The sequence below is a fragment of the Chanodichthys erythropterus genome, chromosome 10 (assembly GCF_024489055.1).
Source record: "Chanodichthys erythropterus isolate Z2021 chromosome 10, ASM2448905v1, whole genome shotgun sequence".
NCBI lineage: Eukaryota > Metazoa > Chordata > Actinopteri > Cypriniformes > Xenocyprididae > Chanodichthys > Chanodichthys erythropterus.
This window is the reverse complement of record NC_090230.1, coordinates 55,288,208-55,315,965: the sequence shown is the minus strand read 5'-3', so window position 1 is coordinate 55,315,965 and position 27,758 is coordinate 55,288,208. Positions and strand designations below refer to the sequence as shown.

The 27,758-nt window shown below is 38.1% G+C and overlaps 2 protein-coding genes across 8 annotated transcripts in view; one reads left to right on the top strand and one right to left on the bottom strand.

The window, feature by feature from the left end:
- The first annotated feature begins 4,453 nt into the window (after positions 1 to 4,453).
- apba1b (amyloid beta (A4) precursor protein-binding, family A, member 1b) lies at positions 4,454 to 23,160 on the top strand. 5 transcript variants are annotated; one of them, XM_067395684.1, is made up of 13 exons: positions 4,454 to 4,564; positions 7,883 to 9,550; positions 10,275 to 10,376; positions 10,485 to 10,524; positions 11,304 to 11,449; positions 11,942 to 11,974; positions 12,216 to 12,302; positions 13,088 to 13,291; positions 13,380 to 13,559; positions 15,789 to 16,001; positions 18,120 to 18,239; positions 18,336 to 18,476; positions 22,488 to 23,160. In XM_067395684.1, exons 2-13 carry the CDS (start codon positions 7,928 to 7,930, stop codon positions 22,557 to 22,559), a joined length of 2,961 nt encoding a protein of 986 aa, XP_067251785.1. In that variant the 5' UTR covers positions 4,454 to 4,564; positions 7,883 to 7,927; the 3' UTR covers positions 22,560 to 23,160. The 5 variants fall into 5 exon arrangements, with proteins under 5 accessions (XP_067251785.1, XP_067251784.1, XP_067251788.1 ...); XM_067395683.1 differs by having other exon boundaries at positions 12,213 to 12,302; XM_067395687.1 differs by lacking the exon at positions 11,942 to 11,974.
- Positions 23,161 to 23,841: 681 nt separating this feature from the next.
- tjp2a (tight junction protein 2a (zona occludens 2)) overlaps positions 23,842 to 27,758 on the bottom strand; it is a 41,838-nt gene continuing 37,921 nt past the window's right edge. For all 3 annotated transcript variants that reach the window (XM_067398286.1, XM_067398284.1, XM_067398283.1), the window contains 5 exons: positions 26,797 to 27,018; positions 25,778 to 25,879; positions 25,393 to 25,677; positions 24,890 to 24,972; positions 23,842 to 24,764 (listed from right to left, as the gene is read on the bottom strand). In XM_067398286.1, the coding sequence (XP_067254387.1) occupies positions 24,596 to 24,764; positions 24,890 to 24,972; positions 25,393 to 25,677; positions 25,778 to 25,879; positions 26,797 to 27,018 (861 nt within the window). In that variant the 3' untranslated portion in view covers positions 23,842 to 24,595. The remainder of the gene's footprint in view (positions 24,765 to 24,889; positions 24,973 to 25,392; positions 25,678 to 25,777; positions 25,880 to 26,796; positions 27,019 to 27,758) is intronic.

Sequence of the window (27,758 nt, the reverse complement as noted above, 5' to 3'; positions counted from 1 at the left end):
TGAAGCTGTGTGAGTTGTAGGCCTACATGTCATTTTAACTGTTGGAAATGGATCATAAATGTGGACTTCAAAGAGTTTTTATCCTGTTGCGCCCTCTATAAGCCATGCTCAGTGACTAATCGAGGTCAAGCTTTAAAGTACACATGAAATCAAAATTGAACTTATTTATTTTGTTATCTCAAATTGCTAGTTTTGTGGTGAACAATTCATCTGTGCAAGTCAATCCACACACAAAAAATTGTTTGGCTTCGTAATATTTAATCAATATCTGAAAAGCTCCTCCCCTCTGCAGCGGTGCCCCTTCTCTAATGACATCAGTTTGACGGTTTGGGTTGAAAACGCTTAAACCACTCCCCTCCAACTGTTAGTTTGCTATGAGCGAGAGATGGAGAGGAGGACCGCTGAAGTAATACTCTGCCCTCTGTTCAATATTCCGTTTCACTTGGAAATACGTCACAGCACTGGAGAAAAGTTGTTTGCAACTTCCAGTTCACTCGGACTTTAAAAGTGCAATGTGTACATTTTAGGAGGCATCTATTGACAGAAACGTAATATAATATACATTACTACACTGTAAAAAATTTAACGTAAAATCAACAGTAACTTACTGGCAACAAATAGCCAGCAAGCTTCAGTATTTTATTCCACGGTAATATTACTGTAAATCTGACTACAGTAGTTCACAACATACTGTATAATAACTTACAGTATATTTATACTGTAAAATTAATTACAGTTCATGTTTTTGCACTGTATTTTAAAATACAGTAAAGTTACTATGCAGTATAATTGATTACGGTAGTTTTTATATTCACATATACGCATATATACACAACATATAGCTAACTACAATCTGTTACATGCTTAAAAATAATTAAATATAAAGGCTTGTATGCAAAAAAAAAATTCACAGTTATATTACTGATTATTAGATGTCACATAAATTATGACAACACTCAGAAGTCCATTTAAAAACTTTTATTACAATTTAATTCATTAAACGGTAAAAACACTCTCCAGACTTGACAGGGCCAATGCAGATCCCAGGATTTTGCTGCCTATAGAGAACAAAACACAAAAATTGAGTTGCACTACAGCTTGACAGACATCAATGTGATAAACAGACTTGAAAATGACTTACCTCTTTATTAACCGAAGAGCGATACTCATCAGCACGCTGTTGTGTAGAACAACATACACGCTGAAAGAAATGAAAAACATATTCAACACTGCATAGACCTACACAGAGATATTCGTTTCACAATGCATCCCCTTTCTGAATGATCCTGATCTTCTCGATCCGTTACAAAGCTAAAACCGCTCTCATTTTATGATTTTTACTGCGTTCTTCAATAGCTGAAAATGACTTACCTCTTTATTAACCGAAAGTCATGCATAACATTAGTGCAACAGGTCGATTTCGAACATAGCTTTAGGCTTAGGCGCGTAAGGCCTCGATCGCGACAGGACACACACACACGGTGTAAGTTACACACAAATGTTCAGAAACAAGAACATTTCGATTACTTTGTTCTGAACTTGAAATTATTAACTAACATTAACAGCAAACCTTGTGATAATTAGTATTTGGCTAACGTTAAAGTTAGAATGTTTGTGTTACAAAACTACTATTAAACCACCGATTATTAAACGTTAACGTTAGTGGTAACGTTAAAACGAATATCTTCCCATTTGGGGTGAAACTTTTAGAAATACACATCTTTAAGATATTGAATAAAATTGTATATCTCACCTGACTGGTTCTTGTTGGTCTTGCTCATCCTCAAAGGCTCAGCAAATGAACTGGAAAATGAGTGCGGGCTGACGGTTTAGATGATTGGTTGCCAGGTATATCCCGTGCGATTCCGCTCTTTATGTAATTAGTGTGTTTAATAGAAAGCAAAATAATAATAATAAAAAAATATCATGGGAATTGATTTTATCTATTTACCTAGCCTATATTATTGACATCTACATCTCTACAACTACCTCCCACCCACAAAATTGTTGGCTATAACTTATGAGATTAGTTGGTTTTGTGTCAAAATCTGGCAACCATAAAGATACGCAATTAAAAAACACCCACATAAAACATTAAACTTTTTTTTAACTATATGCTAAATGCCTTAATATATGGGTTACCTTATGAAACGATGTATTATAAAATTCCTTATAAATAAATATATAATTAATAAATAAAATTCCTTGTCTGTTGGATTATTACTGTCATCAATTTAACAGTAATATAAGGATTACTGTAATTATTTTCCCACTCTATTGTTTTTTTCAAAGAATAGCATAAATTGACAGCAACTGTCCTGTAAATAGTTTCTACAGTAAGACAAAGCTGGAAATACAGCAATAATACTGCAAAAGTTATAAAATTGACAGCAACTTACTGTAAACTGTTTCTACAGTAAGCTTTCTCTGATAATACAGCAATAATACTGTGAAAACAACAGAAATCGTTTACAGTGTATGTTTTCAGTGGTGTATAAAGGCCTTACATAATGAACATTATGTTTTTATTACCTTAGAATGAGCCATTTTTATCTACATACACCATGCGGGTCCCCTTACGTCAAGTCGCTATTCCTGCACCAGCATATTTCTACGGTAGCCCTAAACCAGGGTTGCCAGGTTTTCACAACAAAACCCACCAAATTGATCCTCAAAACTAACCCAAAACTACCCCAATGACATTTCAGGGGGGGTCCCACGGTAAAAATTGTGTTCCGTAGAGTAAAATTTGCGTTTTTGGTTGGGCTCCCCTGGTAAAATTCGCATTCCAGGGATGAAATATCACGTTATTTTGGGCAAATTCAACCCGCAGACATGAAAAACAACCCACGGCAACAGTGAAAAAGTAGTCCAATTGCCAACACTGCCCTAAACGGACAAACTGCTCTACAGAGTGCGTTTGCTTGACTAGCTACTCTCGAGGCGTTTCTCAATGTCAAGGAAGGATCCTCGGAAGCCAGAATTTCGAGGATGCTACGTCATCGACATCCGTCAAAGGACTGTTCCAATGTCGAGGATCCTCGGAATTTCAAACAAGGACTGAGTCCTTCATTCGAAAAATATCCCATACACAGGAAAGGATGCATATGTGTATCCTTCGCGCTCTCAAATCACCCACAATCCTATGCACGCAGCTTTGCGATCTTGTTCAAAAATGTTTTAAAAAAATGTTGGACGTTAGCGGGCAATATGCTTTCAAATGTAAGTATATTTACGTTACCAAACATTTGTTATAACAGAAGTAAATATGTCAGATAAATAAAGTTTAACGTTTAAATGCCAGTAGGATATTATACAAATACAAATTACGTTATTGATGGCTAACTGAACCGGACCGTTGTTAGCTTGTTTGCCATCACCGGAATTTTTTACTTTATAAATAACTAGTTAAGTTGTCTAAAGTAATTTAACGTTAATATTATACCATTATACCATTCACAGCGTTATTCATAGCTTTCTCGTATTTTTTAACAGGGACCAAGGAACAAACGGAGGCGTTCATACGTCTCCGTGTAGAAAACAAGCAGCTATTTACCAGGGGGTAATGACGCAATGACGTGCACTTGCTAGTCTGTTCCATTTACGTGTTCTCTGAATGCTAAAGAGGAGCCTCGCCTAGACTCTGAAGGAAGTGACTTGGAAGGACCAGTCCTGCCAAGGAAGTATCCTTGACATTGAGAAACGCCTTCTGCTGTCTTACGCGACGACATATTTGTCCTGTGTGGGCCACCGTAGCTTCTCTATATTACAATTCGCAACCTCACCGCTAGATGCCTCTAAAATCTACACACTGCACCTTTAAGCGTAAAGGCAGAACATTAAAGTTGGCTTGCCGACTAGTCTGTGCAACCCCTAGTGTTCCCAAAGGGTCTCAATGGCCTGCTGCTTTCTGACATCAATTATTTATAGGCTTTCCCAGAATAGCATGGATGGAATCATGAAATGTATGGTGGTTACATAAACAATTATAAAAATATACGCCTACCTTTTTTTTTTATAGAAATAATGTCTTGATTAGTGTTTTAGGTTGATTTAAATCATTACAAAGTGATTCATTTTAAATAAAAATATAAATAAAAATACACATATAAATTCATACAGTATACTTTAAATAAACAGTGAGATTTGTTTCTTTCACAATTTGTAAATAATTCTGCGATTTGCACATTCACATTTTGGACCAATGATATGAGAACTCTTCTGAAATAAAAACCAAACCACCGAAGAGGTCGGTTAAATGGAGGAGTTTATGGATAGACACTATGAGAAAGTAACATCTGAACATATTATGAAAATCTGTGTATCTGCAAAGGAAGTATAACTGACTCAAAAGCACAAGACAGATGGTGCGATTTGTTGCGGGATGGTTTGGGGGCAGGGAGGGTATTTACTGGTGTGTAATCCGCTCTGATGTCACTGTATGCTGAAGGAGGGGTCTGAGATCCGCCGCTCCACTCGCCTAATCCCAGTGTGTTGATAAGAACAACCGACAAAGATGAAGGCAAGCCGAAGAGCTCTTCTTCATCGCTTGTGTTCATAACAGGTAAGTATAACGGATGAGACTGTAAACGGCTGTTTGTATGTCGTGTTTTACAGGCGGTATTTGATCGTACAGGAGCTGCACCTGCTGGATAAATTCACTGGGGAGGGATGCGTTTGCCTCAGCGCAGGCCCGCTACGTTACGAAATAACACGCTTTTAACTTTTATTGCCAATGGAAAGTTTTCAAATTACACCGTTAAATGTTATTTTGGTGTTTTATTTTGTTTTTAATTGAACAAAATCTTCATTTTATAATGTTAGGAGCGCCAAAATGTCCATATGGTTAGCGGTGTCTACCTGTACGTGACTGCAGCAGTCATAAATACATCGACAGTCGTGACATTTGGTGAGATACTGTAAAATCATTGCGGTTTCGTGTTGAGGCTTTTGGTTTTAAAGTCGCTATGATATTACGATGAACAAGAAGCAAAATAAAACAAAATTACATCTTATTGTCGATTTAACAGAATACTATGTAATCGTATGTTATAGGCTACTGTTTATTGTGGTAAAAAGTATGAACAACGTTATAATTTACGGTGAAAATCTATACTGCAGTGCATCCAACAAGACGTGCATGTTCTTTAAAATATTATAAACGTTGGAAACGTGATTTACAGTGAAATTAGTGAAATATGTCCAGACCCCATCGCGTGATGCATCAAATGTGCTTATATTTTATTTAAAAAGTTAGTTTCTTTTTATTTTTATCATTTAATGCACATTATGGTGTTCTATTTTACAAAGTTAAGTGGTTTAGTTAATCTTTATCGTATTGTTTTCATGTTTATTTTTAAGCATTGGTTCATAAATAGGCTTTGATTAACTTTAATTAATTTCTGTTTTACCACCTGTATTATTAATATCAGTATATTTTAAGATTATATATTAAGATAGTTGTTCAGTTATATTGATATTATATTAGTTAATTTTTTTTTTTTTTTTTTTTATACAGATATGCACTATGAAATTACAGGCACCAAAAGGTCTAACATAAAGCCTGAAACATTGTCATTATATTTTTACATTATATGATTTTCTAGCAACCACAGCTATCAATTTTTTTTTTTTTTTTTTTTTTTTTTTTTTTTTTTGTAGAATTTATTATTGCAGTGGGATTTACATTTTGATTCTTTAATGTATGATGACACTCATCAAACATTAAACCTCCTGTGCTTTACTTTACCTACTGTGCATTAAACCTACCGGTATATTTTTTCTCATTTCTTATATACACAGTAAATACCAAATAATTGTAGAATGTAAAAAAATAATACCATTGGCTGGCATCACTATGTTGTTTTTTTTTTAAGATGGAGAATTGTATTTGAAAATTGTTTATATTAGTGAATGTTGCAGTTTAATTTTTTTGCCATCTGAAAGTGAGTGACACCACCTGCCACCGGAACTGCAGAGTGACCTTAATATGCATGCATGCTCTCAGTTGTAAACAATACAAAGAGGCTGCATGGTGAAAGTGAAGATCTCAGTTTAAATAGAGAAGTAAATCCCCTGGATTTGGGTTTTTATGGGAGGTTTGACAGATGAATCTGCTGAACTCCAGGACTGGTGGAGTATGCAGCATGACGGCTGCCCACGGTGGAGCCATCTGTGACAGCACTACTGCCATAAACCATGTCTCTGAACAGGAATACAAACATGCAGTGTGTTACTCTGTCGTTATACAGACACATATAAGAGCTACATTGCTTGATTAGACATTAAGTGCATTTATAATTTACATTGATGGTATTAAAGGGTTAGTTCACCCAAAAAATTAAATTTCTGTCATTAAGTACTCACCTTCATGTTGTCCCAAACCCGTAAGACCTTCGTTTGTCCTCAGAACACAAATTAAGATATTTTTGATGAAATCCAAGGGTATCTGATCCACACATAAGCAGTTAATGGGTATTAAAAGACATCAATAAAACGGTCAATGTGACTACAGTGGTTCAACCTTAAAGGCTCTCTAAGCGATTCTTAGCGGAGTAACTTCCTGTTGACGTTCGAAGTGTTGTCAAACAAAACAGAGGCTAGCTAGACCCTCCCTCCTACTCCTCCTGGCCCTCCCCTCCGTGCTTCCTGAAACAGTCATGAACGCGCATTTAAAATGTAAGTAGCTTGCGTATTGACGCTGCTCATCGGTCATTGGCTGGAGTATGTTTATTATGTTAAGTGGTCCAGGCTGCACCAGTTTGTTTTTGTTGCCGTTTTCGGAGCTTGTGGCGACTACAGAGAACGCGTTTTTTTACAGTGTGTTCAGGGGACAGGCAGCTAGCGGATAGTGAGAAGATGTTTGCTGTTTGTGACAAAAAATGTTTTGGCCTAAAAACGTGTGACTTCGCTTAGAGCACCTTTAATGTTATGAAGTGATGAGAATACTTTTTGTGTGCAAAAACAAAACAAAATAACTTTTCAACAATATCTAGTGATGTAGTCATGTTGACCGTTTTATTGATGTCTTTTAATACCCTTCTGGACCTCAAAAGATGTAGTGTCATTAACTGCTTATGTGTGGATACCCTCGGATTTCATCAAAAATATCTTAATTTGTGTTCTGAGGACAAATGTAGGTCTTACGGGTTTGGGACAACATGAGCACCTTTAATGTTATGAAGTGATGAGAGTACTTTTTGTGTGCAAAAACAAAACAAAATAACTTTTCAACAATATCTAGTGATGGGCGATTTCAAAACACTGCTTCGTGAAGCTTCGAAGCTTTATGAATCTTTTGTTTCAATTCAGTAGTTCAGATCACCAAAGTCACGTGATTTCAGTAAACGAGGCATTGTTACGTCATAAGTCTTTTGAAACTTCAGTGGTTCACTTGACTTTGGCAGTTTGATACACAATCCGAACCACTGAATCGAAACAAAAGATTCAAAAAGCTTCGAAGCTTCACGAAGCAGTGTTTTGAAATCGCCCATCACTAGATATTGTTGGAAAGTTATTTTGTTTTGTTTTTGCACACAAAAAGTATTCTCATCACTTCATAACATTCAGGTTGAATCACTGTAGTCATGTTGACCGTATTATTGATGTCTTTTAATACCCTTCTGGACCTCAAAAGATGTAGTGTCATTAACTGCTTATGTGTGGATACCCTCGGATTTCATCAAAAATATCTTAATTTGTGTTCTGAGGACAAATGTGGGTCTTACGGGTTTGGGACCACATGAGGGTGAGTATTTAATGACAGAAATTTAATTTTTGGGTGAACTAACATGTTTTTTGGACATGATACCGGTAATGCCATGTTTTTCCCCCCACATATTATAGGACATCCTCTACTATATGATTTCTGTGTGTCATTCAGGCTGTTAAGCAGCATCTAGAAAATGAGCAGTGAGTGGGCGGAGCCATGAGCCATAGGGAGGAGCCAGAGGAGGCAGGCCTCAGAGGTCCTCCCCCTCATCGCAGCAAGCAGCCCAATGGGACTCCCCTAGAGGGTGGTCGACCCAGATGGAGGCCATGCCAGCTGCACAATCCTGATGCAGAAAGCCAAGGCCACCACCATCATCACCATCAACACTATCATCAACAAGCCATCCAGCACCCATCTGGATCTAGCCGAGCTCCACCACGCCAACGTAGGCGGCATGTTCCCGGTCAAGCGCAACATAGGCGGACTGAGAGTGGGGATACAGAAGTTAGAGCTGGCCAACAGCCCAAGCAGGGGGTGTCTAGACATCATCGGAGTGGAGAGAGACTCCATCAGCACAGATACAGACAACAGCACAAAGAAGAAAAACAACAGGTGGTCAAAACTTCTCAAAAAGAGCAAGCTTCAGAAGCATTATCTCCAGAAGATTCCTCTCAAGAACTGCTGACTCCATCTCCTCAGGAAGAAACAATCACTGGTAGACTGGATGGAAACAGTCCAGATCTGTCCCATTCATCTGATACACCGATTGATCGTGATACAGATCCAGAACAGCCAGAGTCTTCAATGGAACAGTTGGAGGAGAAAGTTCAATGCGAAGAATCAAAGTTTGTTGAAGAGGAATTGGTGAAAGATAACAAAGAGGAGGAGGACTATTCCAGAGAAACTCATGAACAAGATTATGTTCCACCTAAGATTACTTCAAAATGTCGCACTGAAAGTAAAAGAACCAGTCCGCTAAGAGTAGATGTTCCACCGTTCGCCACATCTCCTCACCAGATGATCAACAAACCTTTTTTCCAGTCTTCACGAACCTTCTCAGAGACTCTTCGAAACTACAACTCTGATCCAAAGTCATACCCTACTCATTTTAACACCAGTTACGCTCATACAAACCAGGATAAAGGGTTTGATAGTCCCATGTCCCATGTTGAAGACCACCAAGATGATCTCTCAGACTCTAGTCCTGAAGCCTGCACTGATTCTTACCCTCAACTAAGCCCAGATTCTTGCCCTGAAGACCTAACATATCCTAATCCAGCCCTTGAGGGGCCTCAGCTGTACGAGAGGAACCAGAGCATGACCATAGATGAGTGTGATGACCAGTGTGACTCACAGGAAGACATCCGTCAACTTAGTTCAGTGGGCTCCAGGCTGCACCACTATGATGAACAGTCAGGAGATGAAGCTGAAATCTCAGGGAGAAGCAGAGCCCAGGTCAGGAAGACATCAGCCTCAACTAGCCTTTCACAAGAAGTTCACCCCCAAGTGGAAACATCGGAAACTACTCGGCTTTCACCTGATTTGCAGGTTGAAGTAGTGGAAAGTCCTGATAAGTCATGCACTTCAGGCCAAGATCAAATAGCAGAGTCTTGCAGAGCTACAGGAGATGCTGTCTCTTTGGCCATTAAGGATATTAAGGAAGCTATCGAGGAGGTGAAGACCAAGACGGTGCGTTCGCCCTACACGCCTGACAAGATCACAGAGCCTGTGTGGGTGATGAGGCAGGATGTGAGCCCTGTTGAGGAGAACCATCCTCAACTACATCCTCAGATTCACTCATATCCACAGTCACCATGTCAGTCTTCTCCACAGTATGCGGTGAGTGAGCTTTCCTGCATAATTTGAGGAAGTTCCATATTAAACTTTATTTTAAATGCCCCTATTATGCTATTTTAAATGCTCACAATAGGCTACAATAGGTTTACATGCATCCAAGGTCACTCTGATTGGTCACATGGCCCAGTCTGTTGTAATTGGTCTACTGTGCTCTGATTGGTCAGATATAAGCATTGGACAATAAAGTAAAAGAATTTTGAGGTAAATATTGGAAAGAAATATTTGAATTCCAGGCTTGCTGTGGCCATGAAAAACCTGGAGATGACAGGGAATTTTAAAATTGTAATTTCCAGGCCTGGACATGTCATGAAAAAAATTGTGCTAAAGTAGAGATTATGTGTTTTAGTTATGCTTGGAGTTAAATATTTCAACAGCTAAAAATGTATTTTTCAAAAGTGCAGTTGCTATAAAATAATCTTTAAAAATCTTTATACAGTAATCATAAATGCCTGGAACAGTCATGAGTTTCTTTTAGACATTATGTGAAGTTCATGTGGCACTTCTTGAGTTCATTTCTTTATAAAGTTGATAGAACTGATGAAGCTGTTGATAACAATATAGCAGGTTTTCAACTGTAAATTACACATATGTTTTACTTATCAAGTGATTCAAATAATATATTTACACAGAGATGTTTAAAAAGAACAAGTGTGGTGATAATGCAACTTCTGATATTTAATAGCAGTGGTTTCCTTCATTTTTACAGGCTCCAGTTCAAGATGCTGAACTTCCTTCGGGAGCAGAATCCTCTGGAGTCCATCATCAGGACCAGGATCTAGACATCAGTCCCTGTGTGCCAAGTCAAGAGGTGAATTATTGTATTTGACTTGAAGTTGACACATTTATGATTTATTCTTTATACTTATTCCTTACACTTTTACTGTAATTGTAACAATATTGTGTCTTTGGTTCGCAGCCTAGGAGAAATTTGGCTTCTTTCCCTACATATGTTGATGGTAAGTTTAAGGAAACCAGGCTCTTATGAGATGTGTCAAATAAGAGTCATAAGAAATGTATTATCCTGCAATATTATAAGCCATTTGAATGTAAGGTTGTGTCCCACGAAGCCTGTCAAAAATTTGTCAGGGTTATATAATATTTCATCTCATGTTATTTTAAATATTGTTTTTATCAATATCCATATTACTTATGTTTTATTTTTTATAATCTTTTGCTTAAATGTAACAATATATTGATAACTGCCAGTGTTATTATAGTTAACTGAAACTAAAACCATTAAAAAACATTTTTGTTACTTAAAATTACTCAACATTTTTCATTTTAATGTAGTTTAACTTGTTAAAATAACAAAAACTAAAATAAACATTAAAATAAACTATTTAGACATATTTATAAAACAACAACTATTAAAAATGACAAAATCACACAACAAAATTACTAAAACTTGACCTAAAATTACAATGAAAAAAACAAAAATCAAACAGATATGTTTCAAATTATTTTTGAACATGCTTACATTTTAAGTTTTTTTGTTGCATATTTAAGATCTGCATTTTGAAATTATTTTCATGACAATTGAGCATATTTCTCCTAAATTTTCACCACCATTTTGCAAAAAAAAAAATTGTAAAACATATTTTTACAACATATTTGTAAACAAAAATTTGTTTTGTTAACACAAAAGTAAAACACAGAAAGCTTTTACAGTAATTCAAAAATAATGCAGAGTATCAGGTTTAATGTTCTGCTATGCATATGGTCTGCTTGTCCACAGTTCCTGGCCCATGTGACCCTGAGGATTTGATTGACGGCATCATTTTTGCCACAAACTACTTGGGTTCCACCCAGCTGCTGTCAGAGAGAACGCCCACAAAGAGCGCCCGCATGCAGCAAGCCCAGGAGGCCATGAGCCGCGTCCGGGTGAGGAACACCAGGGATGCCAGTGTACTAATTATTTGATGCTCCTGTCTGTTCTCCTTTTAGAGCGTGTTCAAACATGTACACACCAATACTTCACTTAGCCACTAATATACTGATTCATCCAAGGTTATGTGAGGTTGTGGATGAAAAACATGTCACAAACATCTCTGGATATCTAGCCTCCATGTGTTAACAAACAAATGTGAGTGACAGTTAGTTGATTCTGAGAGTCAGTTTTTATCTCTGGGGCCGCTGATGTCATTCTGATCAGAGCTGAAATTTTGATAGTGTTTCCCACAAACCTTCAGCCTATCACAATACCATAACATCCCACGCACCCTGTCCCCCCTTCAGCCAAATTATCCTGTGTTATTTCATTTGGGCGTATCCATTGTCTCCAAACCAATTGCATTGCATCTGAGCCGCCCACCCTTTTATGTTTGTTGGCTTTATTTGACCGTTCTCTGTTTTTATTTGTCCCTTGACGAGCAGACAGCCCAGACACAGGCCAAAATCAGAAATAAGGTATGGTTCCTGTAGACATGCAGGTTTTTAGTAAGATTGGTAACTGCAGTTTTGCTGTTCTTTTTCCTTTGTCTTACATCAAAATGTGTTGTTTGACAGGCTTTTATGATTACAAGTACCAAGGCTTCAAATCTAACAGCATCTCTGATGGTGGATTAGAGAGTGGTGTATTTGTTAGTCCAGGAAGTGATGTGCTGTTTTAAGAGTAATAACTGTTTTACTTCCCTTACGGTATCAGCAGGACACTGAGAGTGGGCCGCCATCCAGCACAGAAGTGGACCTCTTTATATCAACGCAGAGGATCAAAGTGCTCAGCGCTTTCACACAGGTGCAGAACACACTTTGAATCACTTTCATGCTTGTTTCACTTTGAATTTTCTTTATAAAAATGTATGAGTGAGCAGGTTTGCATGTCTTGTGCTAGACAGACTAGTGTCTATAGGCATACAGTCTGGTCCTCGTTGCTGCCTATTTTGGCCAAGAACTGTTTATAATATACTGTTTTCAACTAAAAATGGAAAAACTTTTATGCATTTTGCATTTTAGGGGCCTTAAAATGCTAACTTTTTAAAAGGGTTTTTGTGAAAAGGATACCTTTATCATCTCTGTGTAAACTACAAAAATGCGAATTTGTGAAAATGGTGACGTCAAGCACATGAGTATTACGTGTTCAGTCTATAGGCACATAGTTTTTCTTTACAAAGTGACGTCACCAACTACCGGCCTGGCAGTGTAAAATCCTTTTTGTGTTTTGACAAAGTTGTTGCCTATAAGCGAAACTTTTAAATCTCTTAAAATAACAGATACTTTGACATTTTCATGTTAGGTTCAGGTTGTAAATTGTCATGTGGTGCTACTCCCCAAAATGATATTCATATTTTTATATGTACAATAAATTCAAATTTAAAAACTTTTTTTTTTTTAAAGATATAAATTCCAAAATCATACAAAACCAAGAAGAATACAAAGAGCACATTTCTATGAACATGGCACTTTTTCTTTTTATTTGTTGTGGACACAAATACATACAGCAGTTACAGGAATAACCCTCATTGGTTCAATGATCAAATGTTCAAAAATACACACTGACCTTTAGCATCTTTGTCTTGGCAGGACACCATGATGGACCATCCACTGAGGACCATCTCGTACATAGCAGACATCGGGAACATGGTTGTACTGATGGCTCGCAGGAAAATGATTCGCTCTCACAGCGCACAGGAGAGCTTAGACACGGCAGAGACGCAACACACAAACCCAGCACGAGACGACCGACGCCAGTACAAGATGATCTGCCATGTTTTTGAATCAGAAGATGTGAGTGTTTGAACTGTTACACCATATACTTTATGGAAGGGTGCAAATGCAAATGTTTCTTGAATGTTTTGTTCTTTCTCTCTGTCAGGCTCAGCTGATTGCTCAGTCCATTGGTCAGGCCTTTAGCGTTGCATATCAGGAGTTTTTGAGAGCCAATGGCATTGATCCAGAGGACCTGAGCCAGAGAGAGTACAGCGACCTGCTCAACACTCAGGACATGTACAACGACGACCTCATTCACTTCTCCAAGTCTGAAAACTGCAGAGATGTAAGTTAACCAGTGGCCATAAAGTGACAGTAGTTGAGCTTTTTTTCCAATTTGGTTTATCCAATGGCCAAATCCTAATTAACAAAAAGACTATTAGGCCTATTTTAAATACGTGTTTAGCCCTGCAAAGTACCAACGGTTATTTGTCGTTGCTAAGCCAAACTCTGCAATTACATTGTTTCAACCCTGTTACAGTTAGTTTAAAATGCATTAACTTAAAATCATAAAGATATTGTGGGTAATTATGGTAATATCACTCAGTTTTGGTTCCTCTTATTAAATCATACATATAAAATAAAAAGAAAATATTAGATTTCTTTTGATTTCTATTAAGCTGTGTTACATAAAAAAAAAAAAAAACACCTTGATTGAAATTGTTACAGTTGGCTGTAGTATCAAAGGCACAAACACAGACGTCAACGCAAAAAGGTTTAATCGCCAAAGTAGATCTACAACACAACATAAAGCAAACAAGATAACCGACAAGGGAGTGCAGAGAGAGAGTCCATTATAAGGGTGAGATAACGAGGTGATCCAGGTGAGGGGAATCCGTGCTGATAGTAAGCTGATAGGGAAGTAAGTGCAGGTGTGAGACGGGGAGGATGATGGGAGTTGTAGTCTGGGACAGGGAGGATCTGTGACAGAAATATGGTAAAAATACTTGATAATGGCACTCATTCTAATATAATACCAGGGATATCCATTAAACTGTTATTTTTAAAGGGGGAAAGTGTATATGGCGCAACAGAAGTTTCGGCATTTTCTCATAATATGCAAAAAATTATTATAGAGGCAAAAAAATGTAGGTAGAAGTGGACTTTTTGCAATGGTAACAACTGAGACAAGCAAACTGGTTAATATTCCAAAGTAAACTATTTTAAAATATGTATTATTTCGAAATTAATTTTCCCATGCACACTAAACAGAGCTAAACTATCAAATAAAATACAATTATATTATTTACAAGACGCAACTGAGACACACATTGTACACAACTGACACCATTCCTGAGAATGAAGCTTAACTTCATCATCTTAAAGGGTTAGTTCACCCAAAAATGAAAATAATGTCATTAATTACTCACCCTCATGCCGTTCCACACCTGTAAGACCTTCATTAATCTTCGGATTGCAAATAGAAATATTTTTGTTGAAATCCAATGGCTCCATGAGGCCTGCATAGGGAGCAATGACACTTCCTCTCTCAAGATCCATAAAGGTACTAAAACATGTTTAAATCAGTTCATGTGAGTACAGTGGTTCAATATAGGGCTGGGCGATATATCTCATGAGATTGTCACGCGCATTTCATCAGTAAAGCCGGTTCCCTGATTACCGTTAAATCACCATCACCTGCTTTCAAATGGAGCGGCATTTAATAGACAGAGCCGTAGTTCACTGACAAGCTACGCAATATCGCGTTCATATCGCAGATGAATCGCCTTCAATAATGAACGCGATATTGCGTAGCTTGTCAGTGAACTACGGCTCTGTCTATTAAATGCTGCTCCATTTGAAAGCAGGTGATGGTGATTTAGCGGTAATCAGGGAACCGGCTTTACTGACGAAATGCGCGTGACAAAAGCATTCGATATATCGCCCAGCCCTAGTTCAATATTAATATTATAAAGTGACAAGAATATTTTTGGTGTGGCAAAAACACAAAATAAGGACTTATTTAGTGATGGCCGATTTCAAAACACTGCTTCAGGAAGCTTCGGAGCACAATGAATCAGCGTATCGAATCATGATTCGGTTCATGTGTCAAACTGCTGAAATCACGTGACTTTGGCACTCCGAACCGCTGATTCGACGCGCTGATTCATAACGCTTCGAATCTTCCTGAAGCAGTGTTTTGAAATTAGCCATCACTAAATAAGTTGTTATTGGCGCACCAAAAATATTCTCGTCGCTTTATAATATTAATATTGAACCACTGTACTCACATGAACTGATTTAAATATGTTTTTAGAACATTAATGGATCTTGAGAGAGGAAATGTCATTGCTCCCTATGCAGGCCTCACTGAGCCATCGGATTTCAACAAAAATATCTTAATTTGTGTTCCAAAGATTAACAAAGGTCTTACGTGTGTGGAACGGCATGAGGGTGAGTAATAAATGACATTATTTTCATTTTTGGGTGAGCTGTTCTTCAGCAGCCATAGGACATTCACTAAATAAAATCACTGATGCAATTTCTTAAGGATGTTTTTGTGGATGTGTGTCAGGTGTACATAGAGAAGCAGAAAGGTGAGATTCTGGGTGTGGTAATCGTGGAGTCTGGCTGGGGCTCCATCCTTCCCACGGTCATCATCGCCAGCCTGATGCACGGCGGACCTGCGGCCAAGTCTGGAAGACTCAACATCGGCGATCAGATCATGACCGTTAACGGCACCAGTCTGGTCGGACTGCCGCTCTCGACATGTCAGAGCATCATTAAAGTATGGCTTCTTTGTTCTGTTGTGTTTTGTATTTCTGATCTTTTTATTATATCTGACAACAAACATTTTAGCTTTTAGACTCTACACACACTGATTCCAAGGGAGTTTCATGTTAGCATGTTGCTAAGCTAATAGCTCAATGCTGTAATAAACATAAAAATACACAACATGGAAATGTTGGGTGAAATAATCTATTTTTAATTAAGTTTAACCTAAATTTACTCTTCTGTTATCTTTGATAGATTTTCTTGGATAGATTTGTTTCATTCAGGTCAGTGTGGATTCTGGGATTGTCTTATTCACAAATGATATCTTTATAAGAATTAAGGTATGTTTACATTTACTGTTGCTCTGTAAATTTCCATGAGTGGAATCCAGTAATTTCAATAGGAATCCAGTTAATCACGTATTTTGTGTGGGGGGAAAGATTTCCGCATGCTGATTTCGCAATGGGTTCGAGTCAATCATGTGAATTTGCCACGTTGACCAACAGAAAGCTGCTTGGTTTGAAAGTGACTTCTGTGTGAGCTTCATACATCTACACTGTTGACAAGCCAGCTTACAGGGAACTTTGTCTAACGTTCTCGCAATGTTCTCTCAAAGTTGTGAACAAACGTTCTTCTAGTAACAATGTAATAGAACATTTGTTCAAAGTTATCTGGTCTGTAATAACATCATCAAAACATTGACACAAAAATGCTATTTATACATCATTCATCAAACATTTTTTTCTGAAACATTTTAGTTGGACAGTCTGTTTTTTTTACTACTTACTACATTACTATTTACTACTTTTGTCTGATGGTGCAGAGAACAAAGTAATACTTGCAAAATGATGAAATAGAAAAAAATCCCTTGTTTTCTCTAATGGGAACATTACCAAAACGTTCCTAGAATATATTTCTGTCATGACAACTCTTGCTGCTGCTGTTGGTTATTGCTGCTGCTTTTTCAGATCAAGTACAGAGACTTTCTACTGCCGATTCAAACGCGACATGCTGCCACTTTACAATATAGCATACATGAATTACCTGTAGCAGGTCTATACAGGTGGAGCTGGGAAGCAAGTCGCGCTGCACTGCTACAGCAAATGCTGACCAAGTATTTGAAGGTGGAGGAGCAAGCTCATTGGCTACTGATACAGCAGGAACCAATCAGCTGTGCCCTATAGAGAATGATGTGATTGTGAGCAGATTGAGTTAAAGGGTTGGTTCACCCAAAAATAACATTTCTGTCATTAATAACTCACCATCATGTCGTCCCAAAGCCGTAAGACCTTCGTTTATCTTCAGAACACAAATTAAGATATTTTTGATGAAATCCGAGGGTTTCTGAAACACACATAGGCAATAACGTCATTGCACCTTTTGAGGTCCAGAAAGGTACTACGTTGTTAAAATACGTTGTTAAAATAGTGACTGCAGTGGTTCAACCTTAATGTTACGAAGTGACAAGAATACTTTTTGTGCGCAAAAACAAAACAAACATAAAGACTTTAACACTTTGAACTGTTGTCATATGCAGTTGACGTAGTGAACGCAGTGCAGTGCTTCCGTGTTTACATCTGAGTATTGGCTGACGCTGCACACGTGAGCAGTACGACGCATGCGTGATGCTGACCCAGGAACAGGCCAATAATGAGTCGGCGTTCTGATGTAGAACCTGGAAGCCAACACTGCGTTCACTACGTCAACTACGTATGACAACAGTTCAAATTGTCAAACAAAGTTGTTATTTTGTTTTTGTTTTTGTACACAAAAAGTATTCTTGTCGCTTCATAACATTAAGGTTGAACCACTGTAATCACGTTGACTATTTTAACCATGTTTTTAATACCTTTCTGGAATTCAAAAGGTGCAATGATGTTTACTGCCTATGTGTGTTTCAGAAACCCTCGGATTTCATCAAAAATATCTTAATTTGTGTTCCAAAGATGAACGAAGGACATGAGGGTGAATACTTAATGACAGGGATTTCATTTTTGGGTGAACTAACCCTTTAAGGACCTATCAACTTTTTTTATCTGTAAAATTTCACTAATGTGACCGCATTTTGACAGTAGGCCTTACGGCAAAATAATGTGTTTTAATTTGTTTTGTCTAACTGTTCTGTGTTCAGGGGCTAAAGGCTCAATCCAGGATAAAGATGAACATCGTCAGGTGTCCCCCTGTGACCATGGTGCTCATTCGCAGACCAGACCTTCGCTATCAATTGGGTTTCAGTGTACAGAATGGCATTGTGGGTATTAACATCAAAACATTGGTCATTTGTCACTAGTTTTTACAGTATTTTACTAGGTAGCAGCTACTAACAGAGTTTATGTTTTGTTTGCAGATTTGTAGCCTAATGCGAGGGGGGATTGCAGAGAGAGGAGGGGTCCGCGTCGGCCATCGCATCATTGAAATCAACGGTCAGAGCGTAGTGGCCACACCTCACGAGAAGATTGTCCACATCCTATCAAACGCTGTGGGAGAGGTAAAGAGTGTCCTGTCCTCTGTCAAGTGCGGTTGGGGGAGTCAGATTCCAGCTCATTCAGATGGTTCAAACTGTCACCCCCTTTTTGAGTATAGAAATGAAAATAAATGTTTGTAATTTACAAATTCTTTGAGAAAAAGACCTAAGGTTGGTCACTTTTTAAAGAAGACACTCATCAGATTATTGCAGAAGTAAAAAAGAAGTTTAACTTTAGTGTTCATGTTTGATGCTGCCACCCTAATTGTGCTCATTTTATTAAAGGTGGGGTGAGCCATATTTCAAAAACACTGTTTGAAAGTTAGTTGGGCCGACACCAATAACAAACATGTAGCTAATCAGAATTTGGAGGCATATGACAGTCGAGGAGAGAGAACAGGCAAGAGGGAGATTTGAAGAAAGACTGCAGAAAGAGAGATGAGACACAATACAAAAGAGCTCAAAAGAATATCACTGGAATGAAGGTTTATGACTGGGCAAGGACCTGAGTTTATATTAGAAAAGCTTTCCAGCGCTGCAGAGAGCTAAGTGGGAAAACTTGAAAACAGACACAGAGGATGCTTTGATTCCACTTCACTTGTGAGTAACACTGGGTTTGAATGTCAACGATTGTCTGGAGCTGCTGTGCTGTTGGCGACTAACAACAAACTCTTGTTTGTATTTACTCTTGAGTACTGTACTTTATTTTTTGTGCTTCCTTGTCATTCGTTCATCATCTGGCGCTTTATTTTCCATGAAACATTATTTTGTTGTGTGTCAGCTGTGATAAACAGACATCCACTTGCATTGCATGTGTAACAGTGGCCAGATAGTGAGAGTTGTGCAGGTAAAACTTAAGAGGTGCACTGACGACCGCCAGAGAATGCGGTGTTTGGCATCATTGGTAGTGCATTCGCCCCACCTGCCAGCAGTGATCGGGGTTCGAGACCGCCTCAGAGCGGGGTGGTTAGGATTGGAGGGTGAGTTTTGGAGGCGAAGCAATGAAGAGAGGGGTGGGTTTGTTTGGGTTGATTTCAAATATCAACAATGTCCAACAGTGTTTTTTAAAATATGGCTTACCCCTGCTTTAAATCTGATTTTGTAAAATGAATAGTTTCAAATCTAAATTCTGATTGGATGAGCCACAATTAACACATATACAGTGGGTTCGGAAAGTATTCAGACCCCCTTAAATTTTTCACTCTTTGTTATATTGCAGCCATTTGCTAAAATCATTTAAGTACATTTTTCCCCTCATTAATGTACACGCAGCACCCCATATTGACAGAAAAACACAGAATTGTTGACATTTTCGCTGATTTATTAAAAAAGAAAAACTGAAATATCACTTGGTCCTAAGTATTCAGACCCTTTGCTCAGTATTTAGTAGAAGCACCCTTTTGATCTAATACAGCCATGAGTCTTTTAGGGAAAGATGCAACAAGTTTTTCACACCTGGATTTGGCGATCCTCTGCTATTTCTCCTTGCAGATCCTCTCCAGTTCTGTCAGGTTGGATGTTAAACGTTGGTGGACAGCCATTTTTAGGTCTCTCCAGAGATGCTCAGTTGGGTTTAAGTCAGGGCTCTGGCTGGGCCATTCAAGAACAGTCACGGAGTTGTTGTGAAGCCACTTCTTCGTTATTTTAGCTGTGTGCTTAGGGTCATTGTCTTGTTGGAAGGTAAACCTTCAGCCCAGTCTGAGGTCCTGAGCACTCTGGAGAAGGTTTTCGTCCAGGATATCCCTGTACTTGGCTGCATTCATCTTTCCCTCGATTGCAACCAGTCGTCCTGTCCCTGCAGCTGAAAAATACTCCCACAGCATGATGCTGCCACCACCATGCTTCACTGTTGGGATTGTATTGGACAGGTGATGAGCAGTGCCTGGTTTTCTCCACACATACCGCTTAGAATTAAGGCCAAAAAGTTATATCTTGGTCTCATCAGACCAGAGAATCTTATTTCTCACCATCTTGGCAAACTCCATGTGGGCTTTCATGTGTCTTGCACTGAGGAGAGGCTTCCGTCGGGCCACTCTGCCATAAAGCCCCGACTGGTGGAAGGCTGCAGTGATGGTTGACTTTCTACAACTTTCTCTCATCTCCTGACTGCATCTGTGGAGCTCAGCCACAGTGATCTTTGGGTTCTTCTTTACCTCTCTCACCAAGGCTCTTCTCCCCCAATAGCTCAGTTTGGCTGGACGGCCAGCTCTAGGAAGGGTTCTGGTTGTCCCAAACGTTTTCCATTTAAGGATTATGGAGGCCACTGTGCTCTTAGGAACCTTAAGTGCAGCAGAATTTTTTTGTAACCTTGGCCAGATCTGTGCCTTGCCACAATTCTGTCTCTGAGCTCTTCAGGCAGTTCCTTTGACCTCATGATTCTCATTTGCTCTGACATGCACTGTGAGCTGTAAGGTCTTATATAGATGGTGTGTGGCTTTCCTAATCAAGTCCAATCAGTATAATCCAACACAGCTGGACTCAAATGAAGGTGTAGAACCATCTCAAGGATGATCAGTAGAAATGGACAGCACCTGAGTTAAATATATGAGTGTCACAGCAAAGGGTCTGAATACTTAGGACCATGTGATATTTCAGTTTTTCTTTTTTAATAAATCTGCAAAAATGTCAACAATTCTGGGTTTTTCTGTCAATATGGGGTGCTGTGTGTACATTAATGAGGGAAAAAATGAACTTAAATGATTTTAGCAAATGGCTGCAATATAACAAAGAGTGAAAAATTTAAGGGGGTCTGAATACTTTCCGTACCCACTGTATGTGACTCACACTCTATATAAATCTGCATATATGTGTATAGAAATTGCACTTATAAATGTGCAATATTATATATAGAGGTAGTTATGTTGATTGGAAACTGTAAAGCCTATTGTAAATAGGCTGGTGAACTTTATTACTTGGCAGAGATTTTATTCTGATTATTAATACAGTACATTTCAAAATGTATTCCATATTGGTTGGCTTTCACAATATTATTGTGATACTAACTGAAATGCAGCTACATTGAAGGCGACATTTTATAAAACCCAAAGACCCTTGCTGCATCTGAAATCGCATACTGTCCAGAAGGTACTACATTTGGTTTGAATCTTACTTCACGTCCATTAAAAAAAGCACACTGATGAGCCAAAAAATTATGACCAGTCACAGGTGAAGCGAATATCATTGATCAGAACCTAACAAGGCCACACATTAAGTTATGTTCTGCTGGGAAACCCTGTGTCCGGCCATTCATGTGGATGTGAAGTTGACATTGTGCACCTACCTAAACATTGTGGCAGACCATGTGCACCCCTTCATGACAGTGGTGTTCCCTGGTGACAGTGGCCTCTTTCAGCAGAAAAATAAACCCTGGCACACCACACACATTGTTCAGGAATGGTTTAAGCAACTTTATGAAGAGTTCAAGATTCAAATTCCCCAGATCTCAATCCAATTGAGCATCTGTGGGATGTGCTGGACCAACAAGTTCGATCCACGGCGGCTCCACCTCAAAACCTACCGGACTTGTAGTATCTGCTGGTAATTTCTTGGTGCCAAAAACCACTGGACACCTTCAGGGCTCTTGTAGAATCTCAGCTGGTCACTGTTTTAGCAGCGCATGGAGGACCAACAGCATATTACAGCAGGTGGTCATGATATTTTGTATAGTATGAATGTGTGTAATATGAAGGAAATTTGAACGTACTACATCCGCCATTGTTGTCACTGTCACATGCATGTGTGGGATAGTAAGGTGTCCATCATATGCACCCTTCAGAATCTCACCAGAAGTAGAAGTTCATCCGTGTACTTTCTGCCCACTGTTAAATTAATACTATGAATTATGACATAATACGCTGTTTTTCACCTAGTATACACTATGGAAGTATGCATATTCAGATGCAGTGCCTGTTTATACATTTTAAGTTAGCATGTTGCTAAGCTAATGGCTTAAAACTCTAATAATCATAAAAAGCACATGTAAATGGTGATCCAGCGAAGGTGAATACTGTAATCATCTGAATCTGTTTTTCTCAGATCCATATGAAGACTATGCCTGCAGCCATGTACCGCCTGCTCACGGCCCAGGAACAACCCGTCTACATCTGAAACTCTGCAGGGCCACCACATCACCTTTAAATACGCTGATCCAGAGTTATTATTTATTGACATATTAATATAACTGTTTACAGATTTATTTAACTTGATGTATGTATTTATTTATTATTACATTAGTGCATAAACCAAACCATTCCAGCAACATCTGACCTGCCTTAATCTCAATGGGTCTGAACTGATCTCTGAATGCCGTTATCATTCCACTGGCATCAGTTCAATGTGTTCAAACGTACCAAAGAGAAACGAACGGCCATCTATCATGCGCCGACACACGGCTGGACCTACACTATCACAGAGATAAATGGCACTGATCACAGTAACAGAGATTCAATGTAACTGTTGCAGACATAAAACTAATTTACTGAGCTGTACTGTTGTTATCAATCAACTAAAAGTAAAGGAATCAATGAAGAAAATATTTACACCGTATTTTTCATCAACGTGTCACATTTTCTATAGAATGGTTCATCTGAGTGGTTTCTAGCACATTGCTATGTGGTTGCTAGGTGGTTTGACTATTTTTACTGATATTCCATCTTTTCTTGTTAATCTGTTCTCTAATAAATGGAACCTTTTGATGGGTCTCAAACCATTAGCACTCAACACTGTTACACAGCTGTGTGTTGAAAAGAAAACATTCATAGCTAAAGAAATTTATGTAATGTAGCAAACCCGTGGAATTTTAAACAATACACGGACTACTGGAGTCGGCAAGACTTTTGAATGTTTTTTTTAAAAGAAGTCGCTTCTGCTCAGAGGCTACATTAATTTTATCAAAAATAAAATAAAAACTATTTATTCCTGTGATCAAAGCTGAATTTTCAGCATCATTACTCCAGTCTTCAGTGTCACATGATCCTTCAGAAATCATTCTAATATGTTGATCTGCTGCTCAAGAAACATTTCTTATTATCAATGTTGAAAACAGTTGTGCTGCTTCATATTTTACATTACAGCAGATAATGATATATTGTGATAAAGATATTGATTTACAATGTCTTTTAAAAACAATTTGCGCACCCATGCTAAATAAAAGCAATAATTTCTTAAAAAAAAAAAAAAAAAAGTACTGTGCCCAAACTTTTGAATTGTATTGTAATTTGCAACCATTTAAACAGCAAAACTTACATTAATACTGTGGCACAATAAATAATGATAAACATATGCATATTTTTTTTTTTGTAGACCAATTTAATAGTTATTGTGACAAAAAAAAAAAACAATTTCAGACACAAACTATATACTGCTAAGAATCTGCTCTAGATATGGCTCAGGTTATTAATAGTAATAGTGAGGCAAGCACAACTAAAGACAATTAAAGCAGAAATATTAAAAGTCAGGTTTATTTATTTGTCTTAAAAATTTAAAAATTCCACAAATCTGTGTTTTATTAGTGGTTAATCCCAAAGCACTGATCATAGACGCATAACAATAGTGTGAACATTACACATGATCTTACCATAAGCCAGTTTTAACATAATTAAAGCATAGTAATATATGCAGCAAGAATAAAATAATTTGCTAAACTTCAGTTAATACATGTTTGATCAATGACATTAAGGCACTCCAGTAAATGTTTTGGAAAAATAACATTTAACCCACTTTCACTTTTGGTTTATGGCAAATTTCAGTAGCGTTAATGAGGAAAGTGTAACGTTAACTCCATCTAGTAGCTTTTATTAGAAACAGATACATGGCAAAGTAGGAAAATAAAAAACTAAAAGATGTACAAAATATTCTGGGGGAAAAAAAAAAAAAATTCACTACAAGCAGACATGAAATGTACAGTGAAATTTCATATAAAAACGTAGCAGGTATAAAAAGATGCTGTTTTATAAATTGCACATTTATACTGCGTGTATGCATGTGGCGAACAATATCCCATCTGCTGTTTGTGGCTCCAAGAGATGGTTTGTGGACAATGACATGCACAGGAAATATCCCAACACAGATCCGACACAATGAAGAGACTCGGCTTGTTCTGTTGTGACTCTGTACAGCCCATGAGGTTTATGGGACATTGGTAGTTACAGTTCAGTGTCGTTGTATTTCTGGGGATTGTAAAAGCCTCTGCGGGTTTGGTCAGCCAGCTGGCGTCGATATTCCTCCTCGTCATCATCATCAGCGTGGTAGTGAGAGCGGCTCTCTGAATATGGTGGTTTGGAGGAGCTCTGGGACTCAGAATTTGAGCTGGAGCTGAAGGGAATAGAGGTCATCACTGATACGAAGTATCATTAAATACACTTTTGGGATTTATAGGTGTGTCACAGAGAAAAAAGAAAAATGTTAGAGAGGGTGAGGAAAAAAAAAAACAAACTTACCCAATTGGTTGTGGCCTGTTTTGGTTTTGTTTTGGCTTGTGGGGAACTGCGTAAATATCTGGATGTTTCTGAGATATTTCCAGCTGTTAACCAAAAAGGAAAATATCAGCATTAATATATATAAATATATTATTTATTTATTCATTTATTTTTCATCACAGAACATATATGCGTATGAACGCGCGCGCGTGTGTGTGTGTGTGTGTGTGTGTGTGTGTGTGTGTGTGTGTGTGTGTGTGTGTGTGTGTGTGTGTGTGTATATACATAACAAATGACTTTTAAGCACATTTCTCTCATTTAAATAAATTTAATTATTATATAATGGGGGAAATGCGCTAAATCATCATGACAATAAAGACGAATGAATGAATAAATAAATGAATACAATAAATAAATGCGTTTTCTTTAAGAAAAATATTTTTTTGTTTTGATTTTGGGTGAAATATGACATTTTTTATATTTTTGTAAGGTTATTCCTAATTTTTGAATGTGATGAGACAAACCCGTGCTTGTTCGGCCTCCTGGAGCTCGAGCATCCTTTTGGCCCGGGCCAGGTGGTCCATTTGCTCAAAAGCCTTAACCTTTCCCCGGAAGGTGCGGTTGGCAGGGTCATCGGCAGGGTCGTTAGAGGTCGTTTCGTCAGCTGGGCCTGTCCTCAATGTGAAACTGGGCTTCTGGGCTACTGGCGGTGGAAGGGGTTTGGTGCTGACAGGAACATCACTGCTGATTGTGCTGCTGGAACGGGAGTCAAAACTCCTGGATTCAGCAGGACGTGAAGCTGACCTGACCTGCAGGAACACCAGGGGTTTTTGAACTGTCTGTACTGGGGCTCAAGAACACTTTGGGGAAGAAAAAAAGAGGTATGAAGGAAATGACAGGACATCTGACCTTAGGGGGTTCTGGAACAAATGATGGAGGCGGGCTGGGGTCCCGCTGCACCTCTCTGCTCGCAGGTTTCTTTGAACGCTCTTGGGGAACAGGCATGGGCCTCTGAGTAGGTGAAAAAAAGTGATAAATATAGCGATAATTCATTCAAAAATACATCAAAACTGTAGACAATGACTTTAATACACAATCTACAATAAACATGCTTTCAATTCCTGAATGTAAATATATTTTGGTATTTTTAGAGTGGTTTAGGTGGTGTTACAGACTCAAAATCATAGCAATCCAAAAATAAGTCTCATGAAAAGACTTTATAAAGGATGTTGGCGTATTTCTTGTACTATTATTATTAATATTATTATTATTACTACTATGTATATTTGTTGTACAAGTCAACAAGGCTGCATTATTTTTTCAAAAATACAGCAAAATCAGCAATATTGTGAAATTAATACAGTTTAAAAGGAACAGCATTTATTTGAAAGTAACATTATAAATGCCTAAAATTAAAATTAAATTATACATGCTTATAAAAGTACTGTGTTTGATACACAAAAATGTTAAAAGAAACATTCACATCTATTTACACAAAGAAAAAATTGTTTATTCATGGTTCTACCACTTGCATCATTAAATTAAACCCTGTTTAAATGGCACATGCATTCATACCAGAAACGTATAAATGTCAAACACTCTTTTTTTAAAAGATGTGCCAGACTGATGTTGAACATAAATGTGGGCTGAATATGCAGTTTTACAAGTGTCCTGTGGGGAGCAGTGTGCACAAAGATGGATCTGTGAACACTTTTCTAACCAGTGCTACTCAGATGACAGTCAGGGTTATGTTAATGATACTGACACTAAAAACAGGATGAGAGACCTTTACAGATTACAAATTTTGATAATCAAATGACTCCAGGTAGTGCTAGGTGGGTACGACTGAAATCACATTCCCAACAGTGGTAAAATGACAAGAGGACATGACAAGAAATGTGTGTAGTAGTTTACACAGCAACACTAACCTCCTCACTAACAGGCTCAGACGAGCGACTGATCGCCGACATGGGCTGTGGCTCGTCGGTGGACTCGTCAAGTTCGTTATCTGTATATGCGCCGCCCTCATCTGCCGTATCCTCGTAGTCACTGGTCAGGCGGCTGTCCATGCTTAGGTAGTCTGCGCTCATGGCCGACAAGTATGACATACGGTCGTCATGGATATCCAACTCCTCCTCAGATCCATCAAGCTGAAACAATCGCACATACACACACAAACAATTTAACTCTAAAAAGGTCTGATTATTTGTAATTTCACATTTTAAGAAGGCTGTCAAAGCATGAAATGTTTTTTTTATTTTTATTTATTTATTTTTACATTTTCAGCTTTCTTTAGTGTGTAATGTTGCTGTTTGAGCATGAAAAACATCTGCAAAGTTACAAACATTTGTAATGCGTGACATTTCCCAAACGCTTGAAATGGTTGACCAATCATTACACGCCGATCCAGATGACCAATCAGAGCACATTATGCTTTTCGGAAGGAGGGGCTTCATAGAGACAGGAACTAAACAGAACATTTGTTTTTTTGTTTTTTTCTCAGTAGTTTTTGTGAGTTTTCTCACACAGCGCGCAAGTACCGAAATAAGTTATTTTGTGTCTTTTTGCTCTGGAATGCTTAAATGTGCAAAGCTTAAAATACGTGCAACTGATAAAGTTTCGTGACGATTCAGCACTGGCCCGATATATATATATATATATATATATATCCCCAATTTTATTTATATATATATTTATATTTATAAAATCACACTATTTTGCCAAAAGTATTGGGACACCCCTCCAAATCATTGAATTCAGGTGTTCCAATCACTTCCATGGCCACAGGTGTATAAAATCAAGCACCTAGGCATGCTTCTACAAACATTTGTGAAAGAATGGGTCGTTCTCAGTAGCTCAGTGAATTCAAGCGTGGGACCGTGATAGGTCG